This window comes from Grampus griseus (genome assembly GCF_964374135.1).
Source record: "Grampus griseus genome assembly, chromosome: 2".
Taxonomy (NCBI): domain Eukaryota; kingdom Metazoa; phylum Chordata; class Mammalia; order Artiodactyla; family Delphinidae; genus Grampus; species Grampus griseus.
Genome location: NC_139018.1, coordinates 10,645,187 through 10,667,020, shown reverse-complemented (window position 1 = coordinate 10,667,020; position 21,834 = coordinate 10,645,187). Strand labels below are relative to the sequence as shown.

The window sequence follows — 21,834 nt, the reverse complement described above, 5'->3', positions numbered from 1 at the left end:
CCCGTGAAAGGGATTTGCTTCCCTAGCAGGGCCCAACCCAGCCTCCTTTCGGAGATGAAAGGGCAGAACAGAGCCTAGGAGGCTTCAGGCCACATCAAGAGTGAGGAGATGCAGGCTGAACCCTGCCCTGCCTGACTGTGCCTGGATCTTGGGTGAGGGCCGCATGGCCTTGGATAAGTCCTTTCCCTGCTGCGTGAGAGCTTTCTTTCTCAGGATAGATGTTTACACCCCACGTGGGGCCGCCACTTCCTTACCACTAGAGGAAGGAGGAGGTCAGGGCCCAGTTCTAATGTTTTCAAGTGTCTACAGCACTCCTGCAGGGGGTTCCCACGCTGGGGAGAAGGCTGCAGAGGCCCCAGGACATATGGCTTGTGCTGCAGGCCGGGTTGGAGGGAACTTGCTCTTCTCTCTCTCTGATCCCTCTGAGAAAGAGGAACCTGTGGTCTGACTTAGGCTGAACTGGCCAAAACAGGAACCAGGGTCTCTAGAGCATCAGCCACCACGAGTCCTTGGCCCTGGGCTTCTGTTTTTCAGATTGGGTCTCAGGATGGGATGTCCTTGTGGTCAGCTCAGTAACCTGGAGCCTTCATATTCCTTCCAGCTGCCCAAGGAGGTTGCCTGCCTTCCCCTTTAGGGAGGGGGCTCCTGAGTGATGGGCATCCCAGGCCTTTGCCCAGCCTTCCTGGCAGAAGTGGTCCAGCCTTGGAAGGGCCAGAGTCACTTGGGGAACACCCTGGTAGGTTTCATCAGGGCACAGGGCCAAGATGTACCGTCACCCACCTTCATCCGTGTCGACTGGCTCTGGACATCGGAAAAAGTCTGTTTATTGTTGCTGCTGTTATTACCATTGTTGTTTGAGGTTCAGAGAGGTTAAATGACTTGCCCAAGGTCACACAATTCAAAATTGCATCTGTGGAACTGCAGTTGTGGCCCGTGTCGTATTTCTACTGCTGTGACATGGCACTGCTGTAGATGGTCCTGCTAATGGGAGGATGAGGTCGTGCTGAGATGTGGAGCCGGAACAGGAGGCAGGATGGTTTTGCTGGGCAGATGTCATTGCTTCTCAGACATGTTTTTCCAGGGAGATGGCATAGAAAGGGTTGGAAGCCCTGGCCAGATTCAGAACATCAGTTCCTTTGCATCCAGACATAAAGCCAGCGGTACAAGGTCGAGCCATGGGCTCTGGAATCAGATAGCTCCAGTCTCTGCACCACTGTCTGCTAGCTGTGTGACCTTGGGCTAGTTACTCAGCCCTGAGCTTCAGTTTCCTCATCTGTAAAATGGGGATATAGCACAGAGCCTCCGAGAGGGTCCTTAAGAGGATAAAATGAGGCGAAGTGTGTACAGCACTCAAGGTGGCACTTGGCGCCTTCAGAGCTCAGTGAGTTTAGGTAACAAATGAAAGTCATTACAGTGTGAGAACGCATCTTAGAGACCAGGATAACTTGGTCTCGGATTAACAGTGTTTGGGATCTGTGCCTGATGGACGCCCCGCCTGGCCTCCCCTCGCTCACCTGGTCCACGGGTAGAAATACGCAGGTTCGCGGTTGACGCGTGTGGACACGGCGGCCTCCGTGGTGGCTGGGCCCCGAGTCTTGTCAGCCAGGCTCTGCTCAATGGCCATCTGGACCAGCTCATCCTCGCTCAGGCTTCTATACAGGTTGTACTCCTCTTGCCCAATGGCACGCTGTCTGCCCTGAGCACTGATCTCCGTGGCCATCCTCTTCCACCTCTCACCTTGGCCTCCAGAAGACACTCAGTGGGGAGGAGCAAGCATCAGATCAGGAAAGTCTGTGAGGAGATCAAAGCCACCCTGGTCACTAAGAGTCATGCAAGGTAGCTGTGTTTACACACAGGGAAGGCTGTGCTGTCTTGCGGCAATCACACAATCATTCTTCATCCATTCATTGCGTCCTGTGATCCACCCAACCACCCATTTGTCTACACATCCATCCACCCACTCATCTATTCATCACTCCACCAGCCTATCTAACCATCTGTCCAACCAGCCACCCATCTATCCAATTATTCATCGTCCCACACATCCAGCCGTCCACCCACCCACTCATTTATCCACTCACCCTCCCATCTGTTCACTTAGCCATCCATCTGTCCAACCATTTAATCATCCATCCAACATCCGTGCTCCTATCCACCCACTCATCTGTCTAGCCAATCATCCAACAATCCACCTATCTTTCCATTATAACCCTCAGATGTATCTGTCTATCCACCACCCATCCATTTATCCATCCATTCATCTATACAGCTATATATTCAACCAACCATCCACTCATCCACCATTCATTTTTCCATTCCAGACAGCCTATCTATACACGTGTGCATGCATCGTTAACTGAGGGATTATTTACTGAGCACCTCTTCTATGTCTGACACTCTTCTAAGCACTGGTGATACAGCAACACGATCCCAAGAGACAGAATCCCTGCCCTCAAGGAGATTACACAACCGTGCCCACATTCCTTCCTTCCAATCATCCAACAACACCCTATCCACGCGTTTCTCTGCCTTGTGCTAGAGGTGAGATTATTAGAGATGAATCACATGATCTAGTTAAAACCGATGGTTAAAATCACTTGCCATGTAATTCCAGGGACTGTCTTCTTAAAAAAAATTGCCTTAAGGAGAAATGGACTTTGGTTGAGTCAACTGCTCTTAGGAAATGAAGTCAAATCAGCTTAGCTTGATTTTCATTGTGACCGGCTCACATGCAGTGTGGCTGTAGGTCAGTGATTCTGAGCCCTGACTGAAGATTAGAGTCACATGAGATCTTTTCAAAAAATATCCCAAACACCAGTGCTGTAATTCGGCAAATATTCACCCTCCCCTTTCCCCTGGAGGCAGAATGTTGCCCCTTCCTTCCCCACTGAGCTTGGGCTTGGCCGTGTAACTTGCTCTGGCCAATGAACGTTAGTGGACGTGATAACGCAGCCACTTGACGTGCGCGTGTGCAGAGGCACTCGCTCTTCTGCCATCGCCAGGACTCCCCCTTGGAGCCATTGCCCTTTAGCTGGGCCCCAGAGTGAACCCACCTGGGACTGCCACAGCCCAACCTGCACAGAGGAGCTCTGTCCAGTGGGCCTGCAGCCTGAAGCTGAGGAGCCCAAGCTGAGTGACCCAGCCTGGCCTGGCCTAGATCGGCCTATCGACCCGCAGCGCCAGAGCGCGAGACTAAATGCTTGTGGCGGGTGCTTTGTCATATAGAATTCTTGTGACTCTAGTTAACCAACACCCAAAAGACTAGGCCGGGCACTTCACAGAGAGGACATCTAAAGGGCCAACCACCAAACGCAAGGGTGCTTAACTTCCTAAGTGTTTGGGAAGACCTCAGATTAAGACCCCAATGCAATACCACTATACACCCACCAGAATGGCTCAAGTGAAAACGATGGGAAATGGCAAGCATCGGAGAGGAAGTGGAGCAGCCGGAATGCTCCCCACTCGTGGCAGAAGTGTCAAAATGGGATGACATTTGCTAATGCTGGGCATATACATGTCATGTGACCCCCAAATCCCACTCCAGTCTCTATGCCCAAGACAGGTGTACGTATGTTCACCAAAAGACAACTTTGAGAATAATTCTTAGCAGCGTTATTCAAAATAAACCCCAATGGGGCTTCCCTGGTGGCGCAGTGGTTGAGAGTCCGCCTGCCGATGCAGGGGACACGGGTTCGTGCCCCGGTCCGGGAAGATCCCACATGCCGTGGAGCGGCTGGGCCCGTGAGCCATGGCCGCTGAGCCTGCGCGTCCGGAGCCTGTGCTCCGCAACGGGAGAGGCCACAACAGTGAGAGGCCCGCGTACCGCAAAAAAAAGTAATAATAATAAAAGTAAACCCCCCCTCAAAAAAAAAAAAAGTAAACGCCAATGGAAACGCCCCAAATGTCTATCAGCGTTTGAATGGATTACCGCACTGTCGTGTATTCAGGTGATGGATAGCGTATGCACCATTGAAATAGTCAAACTGCCGCTACACACAGTAACAGGATGCATCTCACAAACCCGAGTGAGCAAAAGAAGTCAGATAACAAAGAACATACACACACGATTCAATCTGTAGAAAGTTCAAGAACAGGCAAAACTAACTTATGGTGACAGAAGTCGGGAGAGTGGTTACCTTTGGGGGTTACTAAGTGGGAGGGAACATGAGGGGGGCCAGTCACGCCGTATTTCTTGATCTAAGTGGTTACATGGTTGGTTGGTTCCCTTTGTAAGAATCCCTGGAGCCGTTCGGGTATGATCTGTACATTTCTGTACATGATACCACAGTAACACATCTACTTAAAAGGATATAAAACTGGTTCTAGAAAGGATTGGTGTTTGGGCCCCGTCTCAGACCCATTAAGTCAGAATCTCTGGGAGTGTGGCCTGAGCATCCCACTTCTTCGAAGGGCTCCACGGGTGACTGGGAACCACCACTTGGCAGGAGGACCAGCCATAAAGCACAAGCGGCGGGGGGGGGGGGGTCACCCATCTGGGGTGGGAGCGGGGCGAGGGGTGGGATCTGACATGGGCTGAACCTTTGGTAGATATTCTTCCATCTACTTCCTGTCACAGCCCTAAGAGTAACACCTCCTGCTCTGTAAGGCACTAGCAAATGAAAGTTGTTATTACCACACAAATGTGGGTTTTCCAAACACAGCTAGACGAGGCTGCAGCTCCGAAGGCAGCACACAAGGGCACCTGGGGACGGTGGTCCTGTGCCCTGCCTCAGCCTTCCTGGGGTCATTCCCCTCCACCCGCTTCTCCCCACCAATCCTGCCTGGTTCAGTCCTTGATTTCCTCCTGCTTGGCCTCAGCAGTGGCCTTCATGGTGGTCTCCCAGCCTCACACCCCAGACCTCACCAAGTCCTTCCTCTGCCTAACAGAATAAAGCCTGCACGCCTGGCCTTGGCCTTTCACCTCTTCAAAATCCAGTTCCCATTCTCCCTTCACCCTCTTCCTCTGCATCCCTGACTTTCCAAGTAAGGCGAGGGCACACCTCTCCCCCAACCCAGCCGTGGTTCCTACCCCAGTGCCCTTGCTTGAGCTGTGCTGGACACATCTCCCTCCTTCCTGCATTTTAAGAACTCCTTCTCATTCCTCAACGTCCAGAGCAAGTGCCTCCTCTTCCAGGAAGCCTACCCAGTTTCTTCCAAGGAGCATTCTGCTGCTAGAACTTCTCCCTCCGGGCTGTGGTCAGTAGTTCATGTGTGGACTTGACCCTGGGTGGTCTTCCCAAGGCCAATGCCTTACGAGGAGAGAATGCCTGGTTCAAGTTTACTGTGCGGGTGGCTGTGTGTCTCCACTATCGTAGGGTACAGCAGACCCTCTTGATTGCCCACCCAACAGCCATTTCCCCCAATTTCTCTGATAGCAGAACCTGGCTTTGTTCAGGCAGCAGTGTGCCCTCTTCCATGGATGAAGCATGACTGTTCCAAGACAATTGGGACAATCTCACCCCCTTGGCCAGTGACTAATTTAGGGGTAGGCATGTAGCCTGGTTTTGTCCAAAGAGACATAAAGGAAATTCTGCCGGGGTCTCCCAGGAAGGACTTTCCTTTTCCTAATAAAAGAGAAAGCAGTGAAGAAAATGACTCCTCGCCCACACCCCTGCTTTGTGTTGGAGGACTTGCTGCTTGGAGTGGTGGCAGCTATCTTGTAACCATGAGAGGGACAGTGTCGCAACAGTGAGTTTGATGGAGTGAATGACAGGTCTTCTGAGTCCTTCATTATATTGTTGAGCCGCTGAACCAGTGCTGGGTCTGCCCATCCTGGCCTGCTTATTAGGTAAAGACTGAAGATCCTTATGGTTTAAGCCAATGTTAGGTGGATTTTTTGTTATATGCAGTCAAAAATCATCTTAAAACATGGTTCTTAGGCCTGACCGAGAGTTTTGAAAACACGCCAAGGCCCTAGTCCCACCCAAGACCATGAGCTCAAAGCCTCCAGGGCTGGCGGCCAAGCATTGCAATGTTCAAGGCTTCCTTGACAATTTTAGTAGGTAGCCAATGCTGAGAACCACAGCTCCACATCAAGTGTCAGGTAGCTGCTCTGTGCTCCACCCTAGGGGAGGGAAAAGGGACATTCTGACCTCAAAATCACTTTGTGCCTAATGTTTGGGGTACTATTATTATTATTATTACCATCATTATTATTTTGCAGCACCGACAACCTCAGTTTTGTTTATTGTGTAAAGAGACCGGCAATCAAGAGACTTGGGGGTTTACGTCCCAGCTCAGCCATGAGCATCTCTTTCTGTCTCAGGCTCTCAGTTTTTCCATCTGTTAAATGGCGGGATGGACTAGAACCTGCCCTCCATCCCTTCCATCCTGGAAGGGGGCACTGTGCAGCCAGGTGGTCCCCACCCCCAGCTGACCCAGGCCGTGCTTCCCACCCTTTCTTTGCTTCCCTGTGCCTGAGGTCCCTGCCTTGGCTTTTCCAGAGCTGGAGTTTGGCTCTACCCCCACCTGGCACAAGGCAGAGGCTCAGTTCATGTGGTGCTACCCTGACCGGAAGTGCCAATGCCCAGTGCCTGCCCAGCGTCGTGGTGCCCTGGCCTGAGGGCATCTGCTCCAGACCAGGGGCGAGGGGGAAGAGCACGGGACTAAGAGTCAGGGACCTGGGTTATAGTCTCCAAGTTGATGCTAAAGTGCTGTGTGACCTCAGCCACATCCCTGTCCCTCTCTGGGCCTCAGTTTTCTCTTTGCAAAAAGAGGATTTTGGCTAGAAGGTTTCCAAGGGTTCTTCCAGTTCTAAAGCTTCTACAACTCGTTGAGATGCTTGGTTAGCTCCGTGCTAGTGAACACCAAACTCTCTGTCCCTGGGAGTTCCTTATGGTCACTTCAACAGGTCCACCGTATGTATAGAGCTTAGCATCGGTCATGGGGGAATAGCGAACCAAGCAGGAATGGAAGGATCTCAGATCTGAGTGTCAGGAACCCTGGGTCTAGTTTCAATTCTGCAACTTACTAGCTATGTGACCTTGGTCAAGTCACTTCCCCTTCTGGGTCTCCGTTCCTTTATCAGTAAAAATGGGAATGAGACAACCCACTTCACCATGTTGAAGGGGCCATATACATGTGCTGGTCGAGTGCAGGCAGCTGGGAGGGGGCCCCTCCAGCCCCTCACCCTAAGGCAGCATTGGCCCTGCAGCCTGGTATGGGTAGCTCAGAGGTACCCGGACAGCACCTGGCTCCAGCGAGCACCCCTTCCTTGACCAGATTCCTAGGGAGGTGAGGACAACCAGGTGATGGTTACCTGGAACTGCCATGTCCCGCAGCTAATTCCAGACTCCCAGGCCCTCCCCCATGGATCACACAGCGTCCAGAGACTTTCCCTTTTGTCACTTATTCCATGGCATTGCCCCAACAACTGCCCTAGAAAGTAAGAACGTTTTTTGTTGAATTAACTTATTCATTCTTATGCATCCTCTCTCCCATTTGATAGACGAGGCAATTAAGGTTCCGAAAGGGGAAGGCAAGGGTTTGCATGAGGACAGCCAGCCGGAAAGTAGGATTTGGAGCCCAAGCTTCCTACCTCAAATCCAATGCTCCTTCTGGGAATTCCAGGGACACCAATCCAAGTAAGTGGCACTCACAAGGGTTCTGAGCAGGCAGGGGTAATATAGCCATCCTCACCCAACCCGGCACCTGCACGGTGGGGACCACGGTGGGTTCCCACAGATGGGGGTTGACCTTGAAGGGACCTTGAGGGAGAAGAACTTCCCTACCCTCACTGTGGGGTCGGACATCTCTTGATTTTCCCACTGAGATCCTTAGCCTTTGAGGGGCTTTGAGTGAGTCCCCATCTTTAGAATCCTCCTGTTCAAAACGGAGACCCTGGTAGGTACTGTGGTTAAGGAGGTGGTGGTAGAATTAGGAGGTTCAAGCACGGACAGGCCTAGCGCTGGGCCTGGCCGTTGGTAAGGAAGTGTGTGATACCAGGCTACTTCCCCATCATTGGGCCTGTGCAGTTACAGGCTAGGGCTGCTGCCAGGGACACTGGCAGGTGGAACTGCTCAACCTTAGCGTGAGGGGGCAATTAGGAAGCAGCCTGTGGGGGACTTCTCTGGTGGTCCAGTGGCTGAGACTCCACATGTCTACTGCAGGGGGCACAGGTTTGACCCCTGGTCGGGGAACTAAGTTCCCGCGGGCCACGCTGCATGGCCAAAAAATGAAAAAAACAAAAAAGAAAAGAAGCAGCAGATGGGGTCAGCTTGGCCGGGTTCAAATCACAGCTTTGCTGGTTGTTAGCTCTGTGACCTCTTAGAAGCTCAATTTCTCCACCTGTAAAATGTACCTAAAAGAGTACCTATGTCATGGCAGAGTGAGGGCAGGGGTGAGGAGGTGAGATCCTGGGTGATGCCCCGCCCCTCTCTTGCCCTCAGTTTCTCATGATCTTCGTGCTGTCCAGCTTGATTTCTGAGGCCTCAGCCTGGGGGCTAGGCTACCTTCTGGGCCTGAGTCCTGGAGAGAGGCGAGGGGTCTCAAGGGACCCTCTGGGAGGCTGATTGGGGTTAAAAAATAGCCCTTTCCCAGTGAAAGCAAGAGTGTAGTGGGCCCTGCCAGTCGAGCCAGGGGCCTGCAGAGGGAGCGGTGGTCGAGAGTAGCTGACCCAAGGCCCGCTTGGAACAGGAGAGACTGGAGCCACTCCTGAAGCTTCCAGGGGCTCCTCTTTTGCCTCCTTTGTGGGGCCCCAAATTCTGGCTCCAGGGGAGACCCCACCTCTCCCAGGGCAGCTATAAAATGGGGATAACAGTGGCTGTGACGGGGCTCCTTGAGTTAACACAGTAAAGCACTCAGAACAGTGCCTGGTCCATCCACAGCCAGTGCTCTTCTAAGTTGGGCCTCAGTTTTTACATCTGTGAAATGGGCATAGAAACACGGACGCTTGCAGGACTGGAGTGAGGACTAAATAATAGCATTTGAAAAGTGGTCCTTCTTCCCCCCAGTTCCTTCCCCTCTCCGGAAGTCCAGGCTCTCTGACAGCCAGGGTCTCTCTGGGAGCTGCGGTGGGGTCTCTGTAGCCGTTTTGGGGCCTGCGGCGGGAAGAGTGGCTTCCTGGATGTTTTATCAGAAACTGGGGGTGGGAGGTGTGGCTGGAAGGGTTGGGGGCAGAAAAGGGACTGGCAGTCATCCTCCAGGGCATCAAGTTCCCCCTCAGCGGGGGACTTGAGTCAGGAGTGAGAGCCCAGACAAGAGGCTTCCTGTCCTCTGCTCATCTGCCTTCCCTTCCCTCCCCTCCTGGCCTCATCCCCTGGCTAATCACCCTTCCAGACGCAGTTCACGCAGCTCCTCCACCAGGAAGCCTCCCTGATCTGACGGCTGAGGCGTCCAGGGCTGCCTCCAAGGGCACCCCTGACATTCTAGTGCTCTGACTGCCCACTGTGCGCCTGGCTCCCTAGAGAGCCTGGAAACTTCCACAGAGCAAGCCTGTATCACATTTGTGCCATAATCCCAGGACATACCCAAGGCCAGGTACACAGTAGGTACTTAATAAATGTTGGATGGGCAGGCGAATGAATGATTAGGTCAAACCTTGGAAGCACAGCTATTATGAGAAGACACTGTGCGTGGTAGAGGGCGTGACCACAGGTGTCTGACCACCTGAGTTCAAAGCCCGCTCTGCCACCAGCTGGCCGTGTGATGGGGAGCAGCTTACTCCACTCCCTCTGCCTCTTTTGGCCCCTCTGTAAAATGGAGATAATGATAGCATCCGGCCTACAGAGGTGCTGTCAGACAAAGCAAGGTAACATATAGAAATGTGGGACAGGGCGCTCGGCATGGGGCCAGTGGCCCAGGAAAATCCGCTAACATTAGTCTGTGGCTCCCAGGATGCTGCGGTTCTCTGCTCTGACCCATTCCTGCTGAGAAGCTGTCACCTGGAACTCGTTCCCAGTTGGCAGTTTCCATGCAAACTGTTTTCTCCTGACAGCGGTGGTCAGGAGGGTCGGCTGTGGCTGTCGGCCCCCGGGCTGTCCCGGGTAGCCCCGAGGGATGCTGCAGAGACCCGCTGGGTGGGTCCAGGGGTCAGTAACGGGGTCAGAGCTTGGGAAGGAGGGAGAGCTCCACGCTTTCCCTAAACCCAGCCTGGGTGCAGGATGGCTTCTCCCCACCACTTCCAAATCCACTGCTCCCCAGGGCCCCTCCCTCTGCCGCCTCCCTTCCTGCTGGCACGACCCGCTGTCCTAGGAACTTCAGAAGGACCCACAGCCCAACCCACTCCTCTTCATCCTGGGTTTGAAGTCATGTATGAGGTGACCACCTACAAATGACAATAGTGGGTTTCTGGTGAGCACTTAGTTCTTGGATCAGGGCAGCACGTAGTAAGGGCGGGATGAGTATATCAGGCAGGGTCCACCTGGGTGTTTTAGGTGTGAGTGTGGACTGTGCAATTCAGCTCTTATGCAAAGCACTATGGTTCAGACACTGCAACAAGCACTGGGAGAACCACAGCCTTAACGCCTCCCTTTGCAGTTAATTTACACTCTTACGTATGTTGTTAGCTTGAGCTGTGTGATAGATTTGTGATGAGGGTACGGATCCCATAGATTTGTGATGAGGGTATGGTTCCCATTCTGCAGATGAGGAAACCGAGGCTCAGCAGGAAGAAACTGATGAGGAAGAGACCAGAGGCTACATCTTCTGACTTCACACCTAGCCCTCATCCTATGTAACCCACAGCCTCCAGTTCTTTTTTAAGTTTTGAGTAAAGGCCTGGGTTAAACTAAATTAATTATCTATCTATCTACCTATCTATCTATCCATTCCAGGGCCTCACATCACATGACCTTAGCCCAAGGCAGTCCTAAATACCTGCCTCTTGGCGAGCCTGGGGCCAGTATGAGGAAGTGAGGAATTGACCTGGGCTGTTCCTTGGCCCCTAGGGTCCTCAACCCCCTCTCCTTGCAATGCCCAGTATGTTTACATCAAAGCTTATCTTTCTGATCTGCTGTTCCCCCAGGATCCAGAGGGGTCCTAGGAAATCTGAGGAAACACTTCCAGCTGGAGAGCTCGTGAGTGTAAAACATTAAAGCATTCTCTCCCCCTCCTGGGTCCTATGGCTTTAAAACCTAAACCGTAAAAAACGCTGGTGCTCACACTACTATATATAAAATAGATAAACAACAAGGATCTTCTGTATAGCACAGGGAACCATATTCAGTATCTTGTAATAACCTATAATGGAAAAGAATCTGAAAAAGAATATATATGACTGAATCACTTTGCTGTACACCTGAAAAAAATAGCCCTTTCCCGGGGAAGGCGAGAGTGTAGTGTGCCCTACCAGTCAAGCCAGGGGCCTGTGGAGGGAGCGGTGGTCGAGATCCAAGGCCCGCTTGGAACAGGGGAGACCGGCGCCACCCCTGAGGCTTCCAGGAGTTCCTCTTTTGCCTCCTTTGCGGGGCCCCAAACGCTGGCTCCGGTATATCAACTATACTTCAATAAAATTTTGAAAATAAAAATAAAAAGGCTGATGCTGTGGGTCCCTGCAATGTTTCCTGGCCAATTTCATGTATTACACCATTTGACTTCTCAAAACCTCCAGAGTCAGGGGAGGATTCTTCCCATTGCCCAGATGAGGAGACTGAGGCCCAGATTGTAAGTGGCAGAGAGCCTGCCTACCCCTCTTTTCATCAGACCTTCTGACACCGAATATTTAGGGCAGGGGCCAGGGGTTTCAGTTACTCTGGAAGTCTCTGCTCTGGCTAAGGGGCGAACCGGCCTTGCGGGGGAGGGAGAGTGGAATCCAGGCCACCTTCATTGGCCCCCAGAGGGGCCCAGGTCAAAGCCCCAGGGTGGGCCTTTGTAACAGGCAGTGCTGACAAGCCTTTGGCTGCCGGCGTCCAGGGCCTGGCAGCTAATGGGATTGGAGCCTTTTGTCCAGACTCTAAAGCTCAAAAGCCCCTCCCAGCTCTGCTAATCCCAGAAACTTTGATGCTGGTTACACACTCCTGGCTTCTCTCGGGAGTTAGGACTTTAGGTTTCTGAAGCTGGGCCAGGGTTGCTGGAGGTTACCGAGGGGATCTTATCACAGCTGACCCCATAGCCCAGGAGGGAAAGCTGAGCCCCAGGGATGGGGCATGACAGGCCCAAATGACCCAGGTAGGAGGTGACGGCCAGGGATTTGAACCTGTCCAAAGCTGCTTCCGCTCCCACGCCACCACACCGCCAGACCCTCTGTGCCCACTGTATGTTTGGGAGACCAAAACTCCATCTGAAATGGGCTGAGCGCCCCTTGCTAACCTGAATCAGGGTGAATCACTCACAAGTGGTCTAGGACCCTGATGACAAGTTTTAGAAGATTATTTACTTATTGTTGTACATTGAGGAAGCTACCCCAAAACAGAGGGTGAGAGGGAGAGAGGGAAAAAGAAAGAACAAGAGGAAAAAACCTCTTTCCTGTTTTTGGTGGAAAATATTCCATTTTCCGAGGAGAAGCATGAATTCCACACAGGCCCAAAGGCCCACAATCTGAGGTGGCACCGTGAGCACCAGCTAAGAAAAGCATCGTGAACGCCAAGTGGGTTTTGTTGTTGTTGTTTTTTTGGGTTCGCGGGCCTCTCACCGCCGTGGCCTCTCCCGTCGTGGAGCACAGGCTCTGGACGCGCAGGCTCCGGACGCGCAGGCTCAGCGGCCATGGCTCACAGGCCCAGCCGCTCCGCGGCATGTGGGATCTTCCCGGACCGGGGCACGAACCCGTGTCCCCTGCATTGGCAGGCAGACTCTCAACCACTGCGCCACCAGGGAAGCCCGTGAATGCCAAGTTTTATCTCTTTGGGCCCCATGCTCTTGAGTCCCCGGGCTCGTGGGTTACCTTCAGCTCAGCCTCCCAAGTGGAGGACACGTCTCTCACCCCCTGGCCCTGCAGTGGCTGGAGGTGAGCCCTAGCTATGCTGACCCTGGCACAGCTAGGCGCCTTCCCAAGGTCCCCCTTGTCCATCTCCCTGTCTTTTCCCGTTGCAGTCAGCCTGGCTCGCTTGGCACATACAGTCTGGATGCAGGACTCCAGGCCCCTGCCCCAGCCTCTGTCCAGGGCTCAGCGAATGCCTTGCTTTGCCATCTGTGCCAGCACCCCACACGGTGTGGGGCTGAGCCTCTGACAGCCGCTGCTCCGCCCCTCTGCAGCCCAAGTATAGCCTTGCCTAGCCCTATCCTGGGTACCTGGAGCACAGGGACTCTCCCTCATCTTGGCCCCTGGGTGGCAGAAGGTTCTGGAAGCTCTAACTCCAGGCTTCAGAGGGGGAAGTCTCAGGCGGGGCAGGGGTGTCCTCCCAGAGCCCCCTCCTCACCCAGCCTAACCACACGCAGGACTGACTGGAAATTGTTTTCTTCCAGATCACACCAAAATCAGCTAGGGTTGTTCTCCTTTCTGTTTTTTTTGTTTGCTTTTTGCTCTCCTGCCTTATTTAAATATTCTTCTTCTCTCTCTCTACTTCTCCTCTCTTTTTCCACCCCTCTCTTCTGTGCGCTTTTCTTTAAAAACTTCAGGCAGGTTAGGAATCACCTGACTTTTACCTTACCACCATCTCCCCGAAACGTTTCCCTCAACCGCAAAGCTCTTAATGACTTCATTGATACCCCCAGGCATTAATGAGTCCAGAAGAAAGTGCTGAGGATGGGAAGTAAAGATATAAACAAGTCCTGTGACAGCCGCCCACTCCGGGCCGCCTGACCCTCTACAGCTCAGCAGCGGAAGGACAGTGGGTGGGTCCAGAGATATTTTTGTGCCTCCTTTGGGAAGACTCTCTTGGATCCAGCCTGTCCACAATATACAGCACCTTATGATGCTTCGAAGGTGCCAGGACGTGTCTGTTTACCTCAGTGCCACTCCCCTGGGAGGCTGCAGAGACCACGGCTTAGAGGCCAAGAGGCCAAGAGGCCAGGATTTGAGTTCCAGCTCCAACTCCTCCTAGCTGTCTGGCTTTAGGCGAGACCCTTAACCTCTCGGGACTTCAGTTTCCACATCCGGGAAATGGGAGTAACCATCACCTTTAACTTATGCCCATGAGAAGAGTCATTGGGAACAACCACCGCAAGCCCTGGACTCAGTGCCTGGCTCACGGTAAATGCTCAGTGAACACTCACAGATACTGATTACTCGTATTAATTGTAAGGTCACCAGGGGTGGGTCATACTGGGTCCCCACCCCAAGGAGGAGGAAGAGGGCATCATGGGCTGGCCTGTTTGTGCAAGAGTGGATGATGCAAACTAGAAGGGTGCCAGTGGAGGCGGCTGCCAGCCCCTGGAGGAGGTTGTGTTGTAAACAGACCTGCCACCAGCTGTCGGGACCCGTCCAACTGTTCCAGAAGTGACTGGAGCATCTGCCCCTGGCTGCCTCACTGCGCTCTGCCCCAGGCTCCGACAGCACAGATCAGGGCCTATGGCTGGTGGGCTGGCCCCTCAGGATCTGTCTGGGCCCCTGTGAACTCCCTCAGTCTCTATCTCACACATAAGCTCTTCCATCCTGGGCAGGGGGCTTGGCCTCTGCCCCGACTCAGGTCTTCATCACTTACCTAAGGGTCACTGCCTCCCTGCCTCTTCATTCCGGGCCATCCCCCTGGCTTCCTGGGGAGCTGCCTGAAGTCACATTCCACCCACACCTCCTCTGCTCAGAAATGATCAGAAAATGTTCCATCTTCCTGCCTCACCTGGTGGGACCCGCATCCCCCATCCCCACCCCCCGCTTCCCCTCCCAGCATCATCCCCGCTTCTCACCTCCTGACCCTTTGCTATAGCCACACTGCACTTCCCACCATCAGCCCAGACCCACCCCGGCTTGTCTGCCTTTGCGCGAGCCGCCCCTCCACCTGGAGGTCCCTCTCCCACCCACCCTCCACCCGCCTGAAGACATCCACCCATCCTTTCAAAGGCCATCACCTCCTTGAATAAGTCCTTATATTTACACACACACAACGCTTCTCATTCTTTACGTGGTGTCATAGTTTTTGTTTGCAGATCCTACTCTCTCTCCTAAACCCCACGTCATTGCAGGTACAGCCCTTGGCACCCAATGCTGCTATCACCTGCCCCCCCCCGACAATACTGCACACACATACATGCTCCCTAAATGGCACATGAAATTGACGCCCCCATGCATGAAAATATCTTTCATTCAACCTAAAAGCATTTCTGAAATTCATTTGTCCGACATAGACATTGACCAAGGCCTATGGAACCAACAATAGCATCATTGATAACTCCTTTTGCATTTCCATTTTTAGAAGTGCACAGCAGAGTGATATTCTGAGCCAGAAACCTCCAGAAGATCCGACAAGTACGTGCAAACAGCCGATTCTTGTCCCCCAAATCCAAAATGAAAATCACCAGCTTGCTTTGTAACTCGAAAGAATAAGAGAAAGAGGGAGACGCAAGAACATACTTTGACTTTAAGAGGTTACAGATAGGCACCGCAGCGGTAAGCCCCAGCCCGACAAGCAATCTTGCTGTATAAGAAAGTTGAAAGCATGCATTACCTGTTAGGCTCTGAAACAAGGGTACAATTCAGGGGTAATAAAAAAGATTTTCTTGAGAGTGTCTTAATTCAGAACATGCTCCCTGAGTTTGCCTTCTGCCCTGGCCCTGGGCTCCTGGCTGCTGTGCCAGGCAGTTCTGAAACACTCTCCTTTGAACCAGGGAGTTTATTTTGGGCCCACCGCATGACCAATGATGGCGAGCCAAGCTATAAGATGTTATGAATCTCAGATTTCCTGTTTAAAGATTGCACTGGGGAAGCCGCGATCCTGGTTCCTCCAGGGCGCGTCAATTACGGACTTCACTTCGGAGAGCATCTCGGAGCTTTGGCCCTCCCGTGATGTCATCACTTGTGATCCCTGACATGGAGGCCATATATGGATATGTTTCTGGAACTCCCCAGGAGGGAGCGAGAGAGGAGAGAGATGCAGAGGGTAAGAGACACGGAGCTGGGAGATAAAGACACAAGAGCAAGGAAGGAAGTGTAGGAGCGATGAGAAGGAAGAGAATAGGGAGAAAAGAAGAAAAGTGGGAAGAGAGGATGGAGAGAAGAGAAGTAAAAGGAAGGAGAGGAGACAGGGAGGCTGGGAAAGAGGAGAGGAAGGAGGGAGATGGAGAGCAGGCAGGAAGGCAGGGAGGAGGATGGGGTGAATGAGAGGGAAGGGAAGGTGAGAGCGTTCAGTGTCAGGGCCTTTGCAGAAATCACTGCGCGCGCAGCAGGTGGCCCAGCCTGATATTTGGAGGTACCAGGATCCAACTGCTGGAGGCCATGGGGTGGGGCTGGAGCTACAAAGGGCAAATAAGCATGTGAGCAAGCCTTGGGCAGAGGCACACAACAGAAGGGAGCCCTTCCTCCAGGGCCAGGGAAGAATACCCCGTTTCTGGAATCGATGGAGTGCCACAAAATGTCAGCCTCGGGTGGTAAAAAACAACACACATAGAGGCACACTCACTGGGCACACGGGGTGCCAGGCCCCCATATGCCTGCATCTGTCTTCAGCTCTCAGGTGTCAGAGTCAGGGGGCTGGAAGTGTCACTAGGTCTATTCCTCTAAGTGGAAAATAATTTCAATTTCAAAGACCCCTTCCCCCTTTCCAGAGAGTGGATTTATGACCCCCTGGCGTGGCTCACTTTGCGTAGTTCATCTGGAAATAAATCTCAGTGAGTTCAGGGTGCCCGGTAGTCGGCTCAGTGTTCTGAGGGCTCACCCGGGGCTGAGGACGGGGGGACATGATTAGTCTCAGGCTGTCTCCCAGCCACTTACATCACTCCCGCTGGGACAGTCCCCCCAGGTCACTGTGGCTGGCGACCCTTCAAGGACAGCTCACACTCAGCCCCTCCCAGACTGTGTGCCATGGTGGCGGGGTGCCAGAGAAGGTGGCGGCTGTCTAGGGCTCTTTAACGTCTGGGAATTTTTCTCAGTAGGAAGGGGTTCTAGTGGACTCCATGGAATGCATCCCTGGGGTCCTGCTCCTTCCTTGGCATCCCTGTCAGACATGGGGCAGAGATTCCTCTCCTGTCGATGTGTCACAGACCTCAGATTTGGCCTGGGAGGGCTGGGCCATGGGCAGACACAGAGCCCCTTCTCAGGTGACCCTCTGCCTTGCCTCTCCCTGCCAGTCCAGACCAACCACTTATAGTCAAGAAACCTGGGGAAACTCAGTCTCCAAATCCTGTCGCCTGGGCCTGCACTCATCTTTTGAAAATTCAGAGCCCAAACGGTAGGTGAAGGATCACGGGGAACAGAAAGTGCATTGGGGGTGGACAGCAGGGGGAGGGGACTGGCCAGATGCACTTTGACTTGTATATGATAACATCTTCTGGCTGTACTCACACAACCTTTCCAGCAAGTGCTCCTGTCACCCCATTTCACTGATGAGAAAACTGAGGCTCAGAGAGGCTGGGGAGTTTGTCCATAATCCCAGAATCTATAAGTGACGGTTTAGCAGTTTGAACCACATCTGCCTGATGCAAAAGCCAGTGCTTTTAGTCAATGCAGGTCTATCCCCCAGGTAATGGGAATCCAAATGTTGGGGCAGAACAAGGAGCCCTGCAAGGCTACGACTCTAAATTGGTGAATACTTGCTGTTCCCCTGGTCCTTCACTCATCCCGCTTGGGAGGCTTGATGCTGCAGATACAGGTCCACAGACCCTGAGATAAACACCGGTTGGCCTGTCTGTTGACATCACAGGTCACTCAACTCCAAAATGAACAGGTTGGGGTAATCTGGTGATTCCCCACCTTAGCTGTATGTTAGAATCCTATTAAACCTAGCCACGCCTGCCTCTACCCCAGAGATTCTGATTTCATTCATCCGAGGCAAGGCCTGAACAGCACCAATCTTTAAAAACTTTTCATTAAATAATAATATACCCACAGAAAAGCACACCTATCATAAGCATACAGGTCAATCGACTCCCAGACACCCCAGCATCTATGTCAAAGAGAGAATATTACCAGCACCCCAGAAGACCCCTTTTGCTCCCTGCACCCATCTCAATACCACCACCCACCACCTCCTGCCAAGGGTGACCACTCTCCTAACAGCTAGTGGTTCAAGTTGTTTGAACTTCATGTGAATGGAGTCACGCCTGTGTCTTCCTCCACTGAACTGTGTAGTGTGAAGTCCGTCTATATTGTTTCATGTAGTTATGGACTGTTCCTCCCTGTTGCTGGGGAGCTTGCCATGCTATGAATATATCACAGTTAATTCACTCTACTGCTGATGGACCTTTGGGTGGTACCTAGTTTTCAGCTCTCATGAGCGGCATAGCTGTGAACTTTCTAGACTATCTTTTGGTGAATACCCATACCCGTTTCCGTCGGGTCAACACCTAAAACAGGAATCGCTGGATCAGAAAATCAGCATAGGCTCAGTTTCAGGAACACTACCAGTTTTCCAAAGTCGTTGTACCAACTTACCGTCCCATCTGCCGTGTGCGAGAGTTCCAGTTCCTCCACAGCCTCCCCAACACTGGGCAATCTCCACCTTTTCTCTCATTATCCATTCTGATGGGCGATAGTGGTAGCTGACTGCAGTTTTAATTTATGTGTCCCTGATAACAAATTACACAAGCGTCTGAGAAGTCCTGGCCCCAGTGATCTTTGGAGCCTTTGTGCAAGGCCCCAGAGGTGGTCCTGTGGAACAGTCCTCCAGGGAAGGTTTTTATGGGGACAGAAAGGGCTAAATGGGGCAGAGATGCAGAGGCAGAAACCAAACAACTGGTCAACCTGCAGAGCAGCAGAAAGAAGGCTGGGCTGCCAAGAGAAAGCCCCCAGGGCTCACGCACGACACCAGGAGGGTTCTACTCTCCCGATCCTACACAGAGCCTCCCCTCCCTCCCTCTCTATCTCCTTACCCTGCTTCATTTTTCTCCATAGCACTTATCACCCCCTCCCTTAACTATTATATATTTATTTGTCACTTGTTTATTGCCTGTCTGTGCCATCTGGAATAGTCTTTCTGTTCACTGCTGAGTATCAGTACCTACAACCGTTCCTGGCACATAGTAGGTGCTCATTAAATGGCTGTTGCTATATGTGCTGACACGCAAGCCACACAGCTCCTGGATCTAAACTGGGAAGGGCTGTGGCACGTCCACCAGACTCATCCTGGTTCTTGGCGGCACATATTCTCTCTCACACATAGACACACACACACACACAGACACACAGACACACAGACACACACACACACAGACACACACACAGACACACATACACACACACACACACACACACACACCAGACCTCTCCCTTTCAGGCTTCCCTCCATGTTTATTTTAATCTGAATTCAATGAGTAAAATTTTGGGGAGGGAGGCAGTTCATAGAGCCCCAAACCTAGTAGGCACCAGAGAGGGAGCCAAGCCCAGCATGTTTTCCATATGACAGCGATACCTCTTTCAGGAAGGAGAGAAAGAGAGAGAGGGAAGAGGAAGAGCCAGAGAAGGAGAAAAAGGGGGCGGGAGCTGGGATGTGGTTCAGTGCCGAGTCCTGGGACAGTTCTGACCCAGTGATGGAATATCACCTGCTAAAATAAGCACCCCTGCAGCCTTGGCGTCCTGGCCCCCAGCCCTGGCTGCCTCTTAATATCAGTTTATTTTGGTTTCAAGAGATGAAGAGGGACAGGAAAGAGTCAGATCCACACCCTGGGCAGAGTTCTGGGAGGGAGAGCACAGAGGGCAGCCTGCAGGGGTGGGGAGGGCAGACGAAGGCCCCAAGTCCTGGGAGGGAGGGAGGTGCATCGTGGAAAGGAAGGAGGGGGCGAGGAGAAGGCAGAGGGAAGTCCCCCACCCCTCTTCCTTTCTTTACAATGAACGCTGTGCCCTCTGGGGTGTGGCCAACTGATGGTATATTTCCTCTGGAGCAGTCTGGACCCCCATCAAGCTCCCAGCTCTGGGGGCCAAGGAGAACTCCTGGGAGAGAAGACAGTCTGCCCATTCATAGAAAGCAGAGGGAGGATGTAACCCCGCCCCTCAGATAGGAGAGAAGGGCAGGTCAGCCTCACACCCCATCGACATCCTAGATGTGCAGGTGACACCCCAAGGATGAGGGGGCCCCTGAGGACTGGCGAAGGGCAGCCTGACCCCGGCCCTGCTCCCTCCAGCAGCCCCCATGCATGTCAAGGGAGGAACAATGGCGTCACAGTTAGCGGATTTGAGGCACAGATCCATTGTGGGACACGAGCTCTTTGTAGCCGGCTGGGGCCTTCCTGAGCCGTGACCATCCACGACTGACCCTTCAGACGAGAGCGGTCAGGACAGAGCAGCAGGACAGAAAGGAATGGCAGAGCCACGGCCGCAGCCAGCCTCACAGTTCCCTGCTCTATACCTCATCCCCCGTCATGCAGATCACCCGCCATCCTCGGCTGGAAGCGCCGAGTTATCCCTGCCCAGAGACGCAGAGTAAGGCCGTCTACCTCGCCTCCTGGGCTTCAGCCCTCGGATGTGGGACATCTGCAGCAGAAGCACTGTAGCCCCAGCACCAACTGTCTGTAAGCTCTTTCTCCGAGGAGTGTCTTGCCCTTGGAGGAGGTCCCAGTAGGGGGTGGTCCTGGGCCTGGTGGGGACACGCGTGGTCAGCCCTGTGCAGACAACATCTTCCTTTTGCGGAGACACCACCCACATGCAATCCCAGTTAGCACCGCCCTGTCCTGTTTCCAGCACGGGCATTGGTGCCGGCTAATCCCAGCCCAACCCTCGCTTGCTGTGGGACCTGGCTACAGCCCTGCACCCCTCTGAATCTCAGTTTCATCATCTGAGAATAGGAGAGTGATGAGTCTTCTCTCCCATGGCTGTTTAGGGGTTAAATGAGGTCCCAGGGCTCAAACAGCCCACCCAGGGCCCAGCACTCAGGAGACGCTCATCCATGGTACTTCTTCCTTCCCACCTGCCACCTGCAGGGGGAAGGTGTGTGCAGGAGGGGAGGGCATCTCCCATGGGCCAGGCAGGCTCAGGTGACCCGTGAGTGGGCCTTGGACTGAGCCATCCTGGAGGCTGCTGACCCTGTGGGCCAACCTGAGTCACCATGCCTAAGTCACTGTTGGGAACTCGAGTTAGCTCTGTTAGCTGCTGGGAACAGATTATCCATGAACATAAACATGTTTCAAGCAGGTCTGGGAACTCTCTATTGCCCTTTGGCAAGAGGGAAAGGCATCTCATCTCCCAACCAAGACTAGCATGGAGCAGGCCCTCCCTCCTGCCCCGGGATGGGCCAGGCTGTGTCAGACGCTGCATTTCCTGCTGGATCCAGCAGCTCCTTGCCGGCCCAGGGCCATCCCTCCATAACTGCAGTGGAGCAGTGAGGGCAGGAGCCTTTCGTCTTCAGCCCTGGCCAGCCGCTCTGGAGGCAGAGCTTGCGGGGAGCAAAGTGACAACTCCAGAAATGCAGCTCTCACCCGTCTGGCATCTCTGCAGGGCAGCCAGCTGAAAGGCAGCTGACTGCTTCACCTTGGCCTTACTCCTCGGGGAATCCAAAGTGGCCACGTGACACTGCAGAGACGTCAGCCAGATCTGGCGCTCCCGGGCTTGCTGCAACAAGGAGGGCCTGTGTTCTGGGTGGGAGGCAGGGCTGAGGAAGAGGCAGGCAGTGGGCCAGGCGCCCCGACATCCTGGGGGTGGGAAGAGATGCAGATGCCCCCGTTTAGCAGCCCCTGCAGGGGTCCAGGCACCTGCATGGCCATCCCGGGAGGTAAGTGTTATCATCCTGATGGAGGAACCAAGGCCCTCCTGGGACTCGCCTGCACTTGGTGATGGTGACACCTCTGTCCACATAGCCTCGGTCCCACAGAGAACTGAAAGATCAGAAGATGAAGAAATGTCAGAACCAGAAGGTCCTGGGGCTCGTCTGCTCCATTGTC

The 21,834-nt window shown here is 53.3% G+C and overlaps 1 protein-coding gene across 2 annotated transcripts in view; it reads right to left on the bottom strand.

Moving 5' to 3' along the window:
• Positions 1 to 20,559, bottom strand: part of ASB2 (ankyrin repeat and SOCS box containing 2) — a 48,045-nt gene extending 27,486 nt beyond the window's left edge. Inside the window, exons 1-2 of one of the 2 annotated variants that reach the window (XM_082647520.1) lie at positions 20,395 to 20,559; positions 1,515 to 1,791 (exon numbers count right to left, since the gene is read on the bottom strand). In XM_082647520.1, the coding sequence (XP_082503646.1) occupies positions 1,515 to 1,720 (206 nt within the window). In that variant the 5' untranslated portion in view covers positions 1,721 to 1,791; positions 20,395 to 20,559. Of the gene's footprint in view, positions 1 to 1,514; positions 1,792 to 15,476; positions 16,136 to 20,394 lie in introns of those variants that run through there. The other variant, XM_082647519.1, reaches the window with a different exon arrangement.
• Positions 20,560 to 21,834: the final 1,275 nt, after the last annotated feature.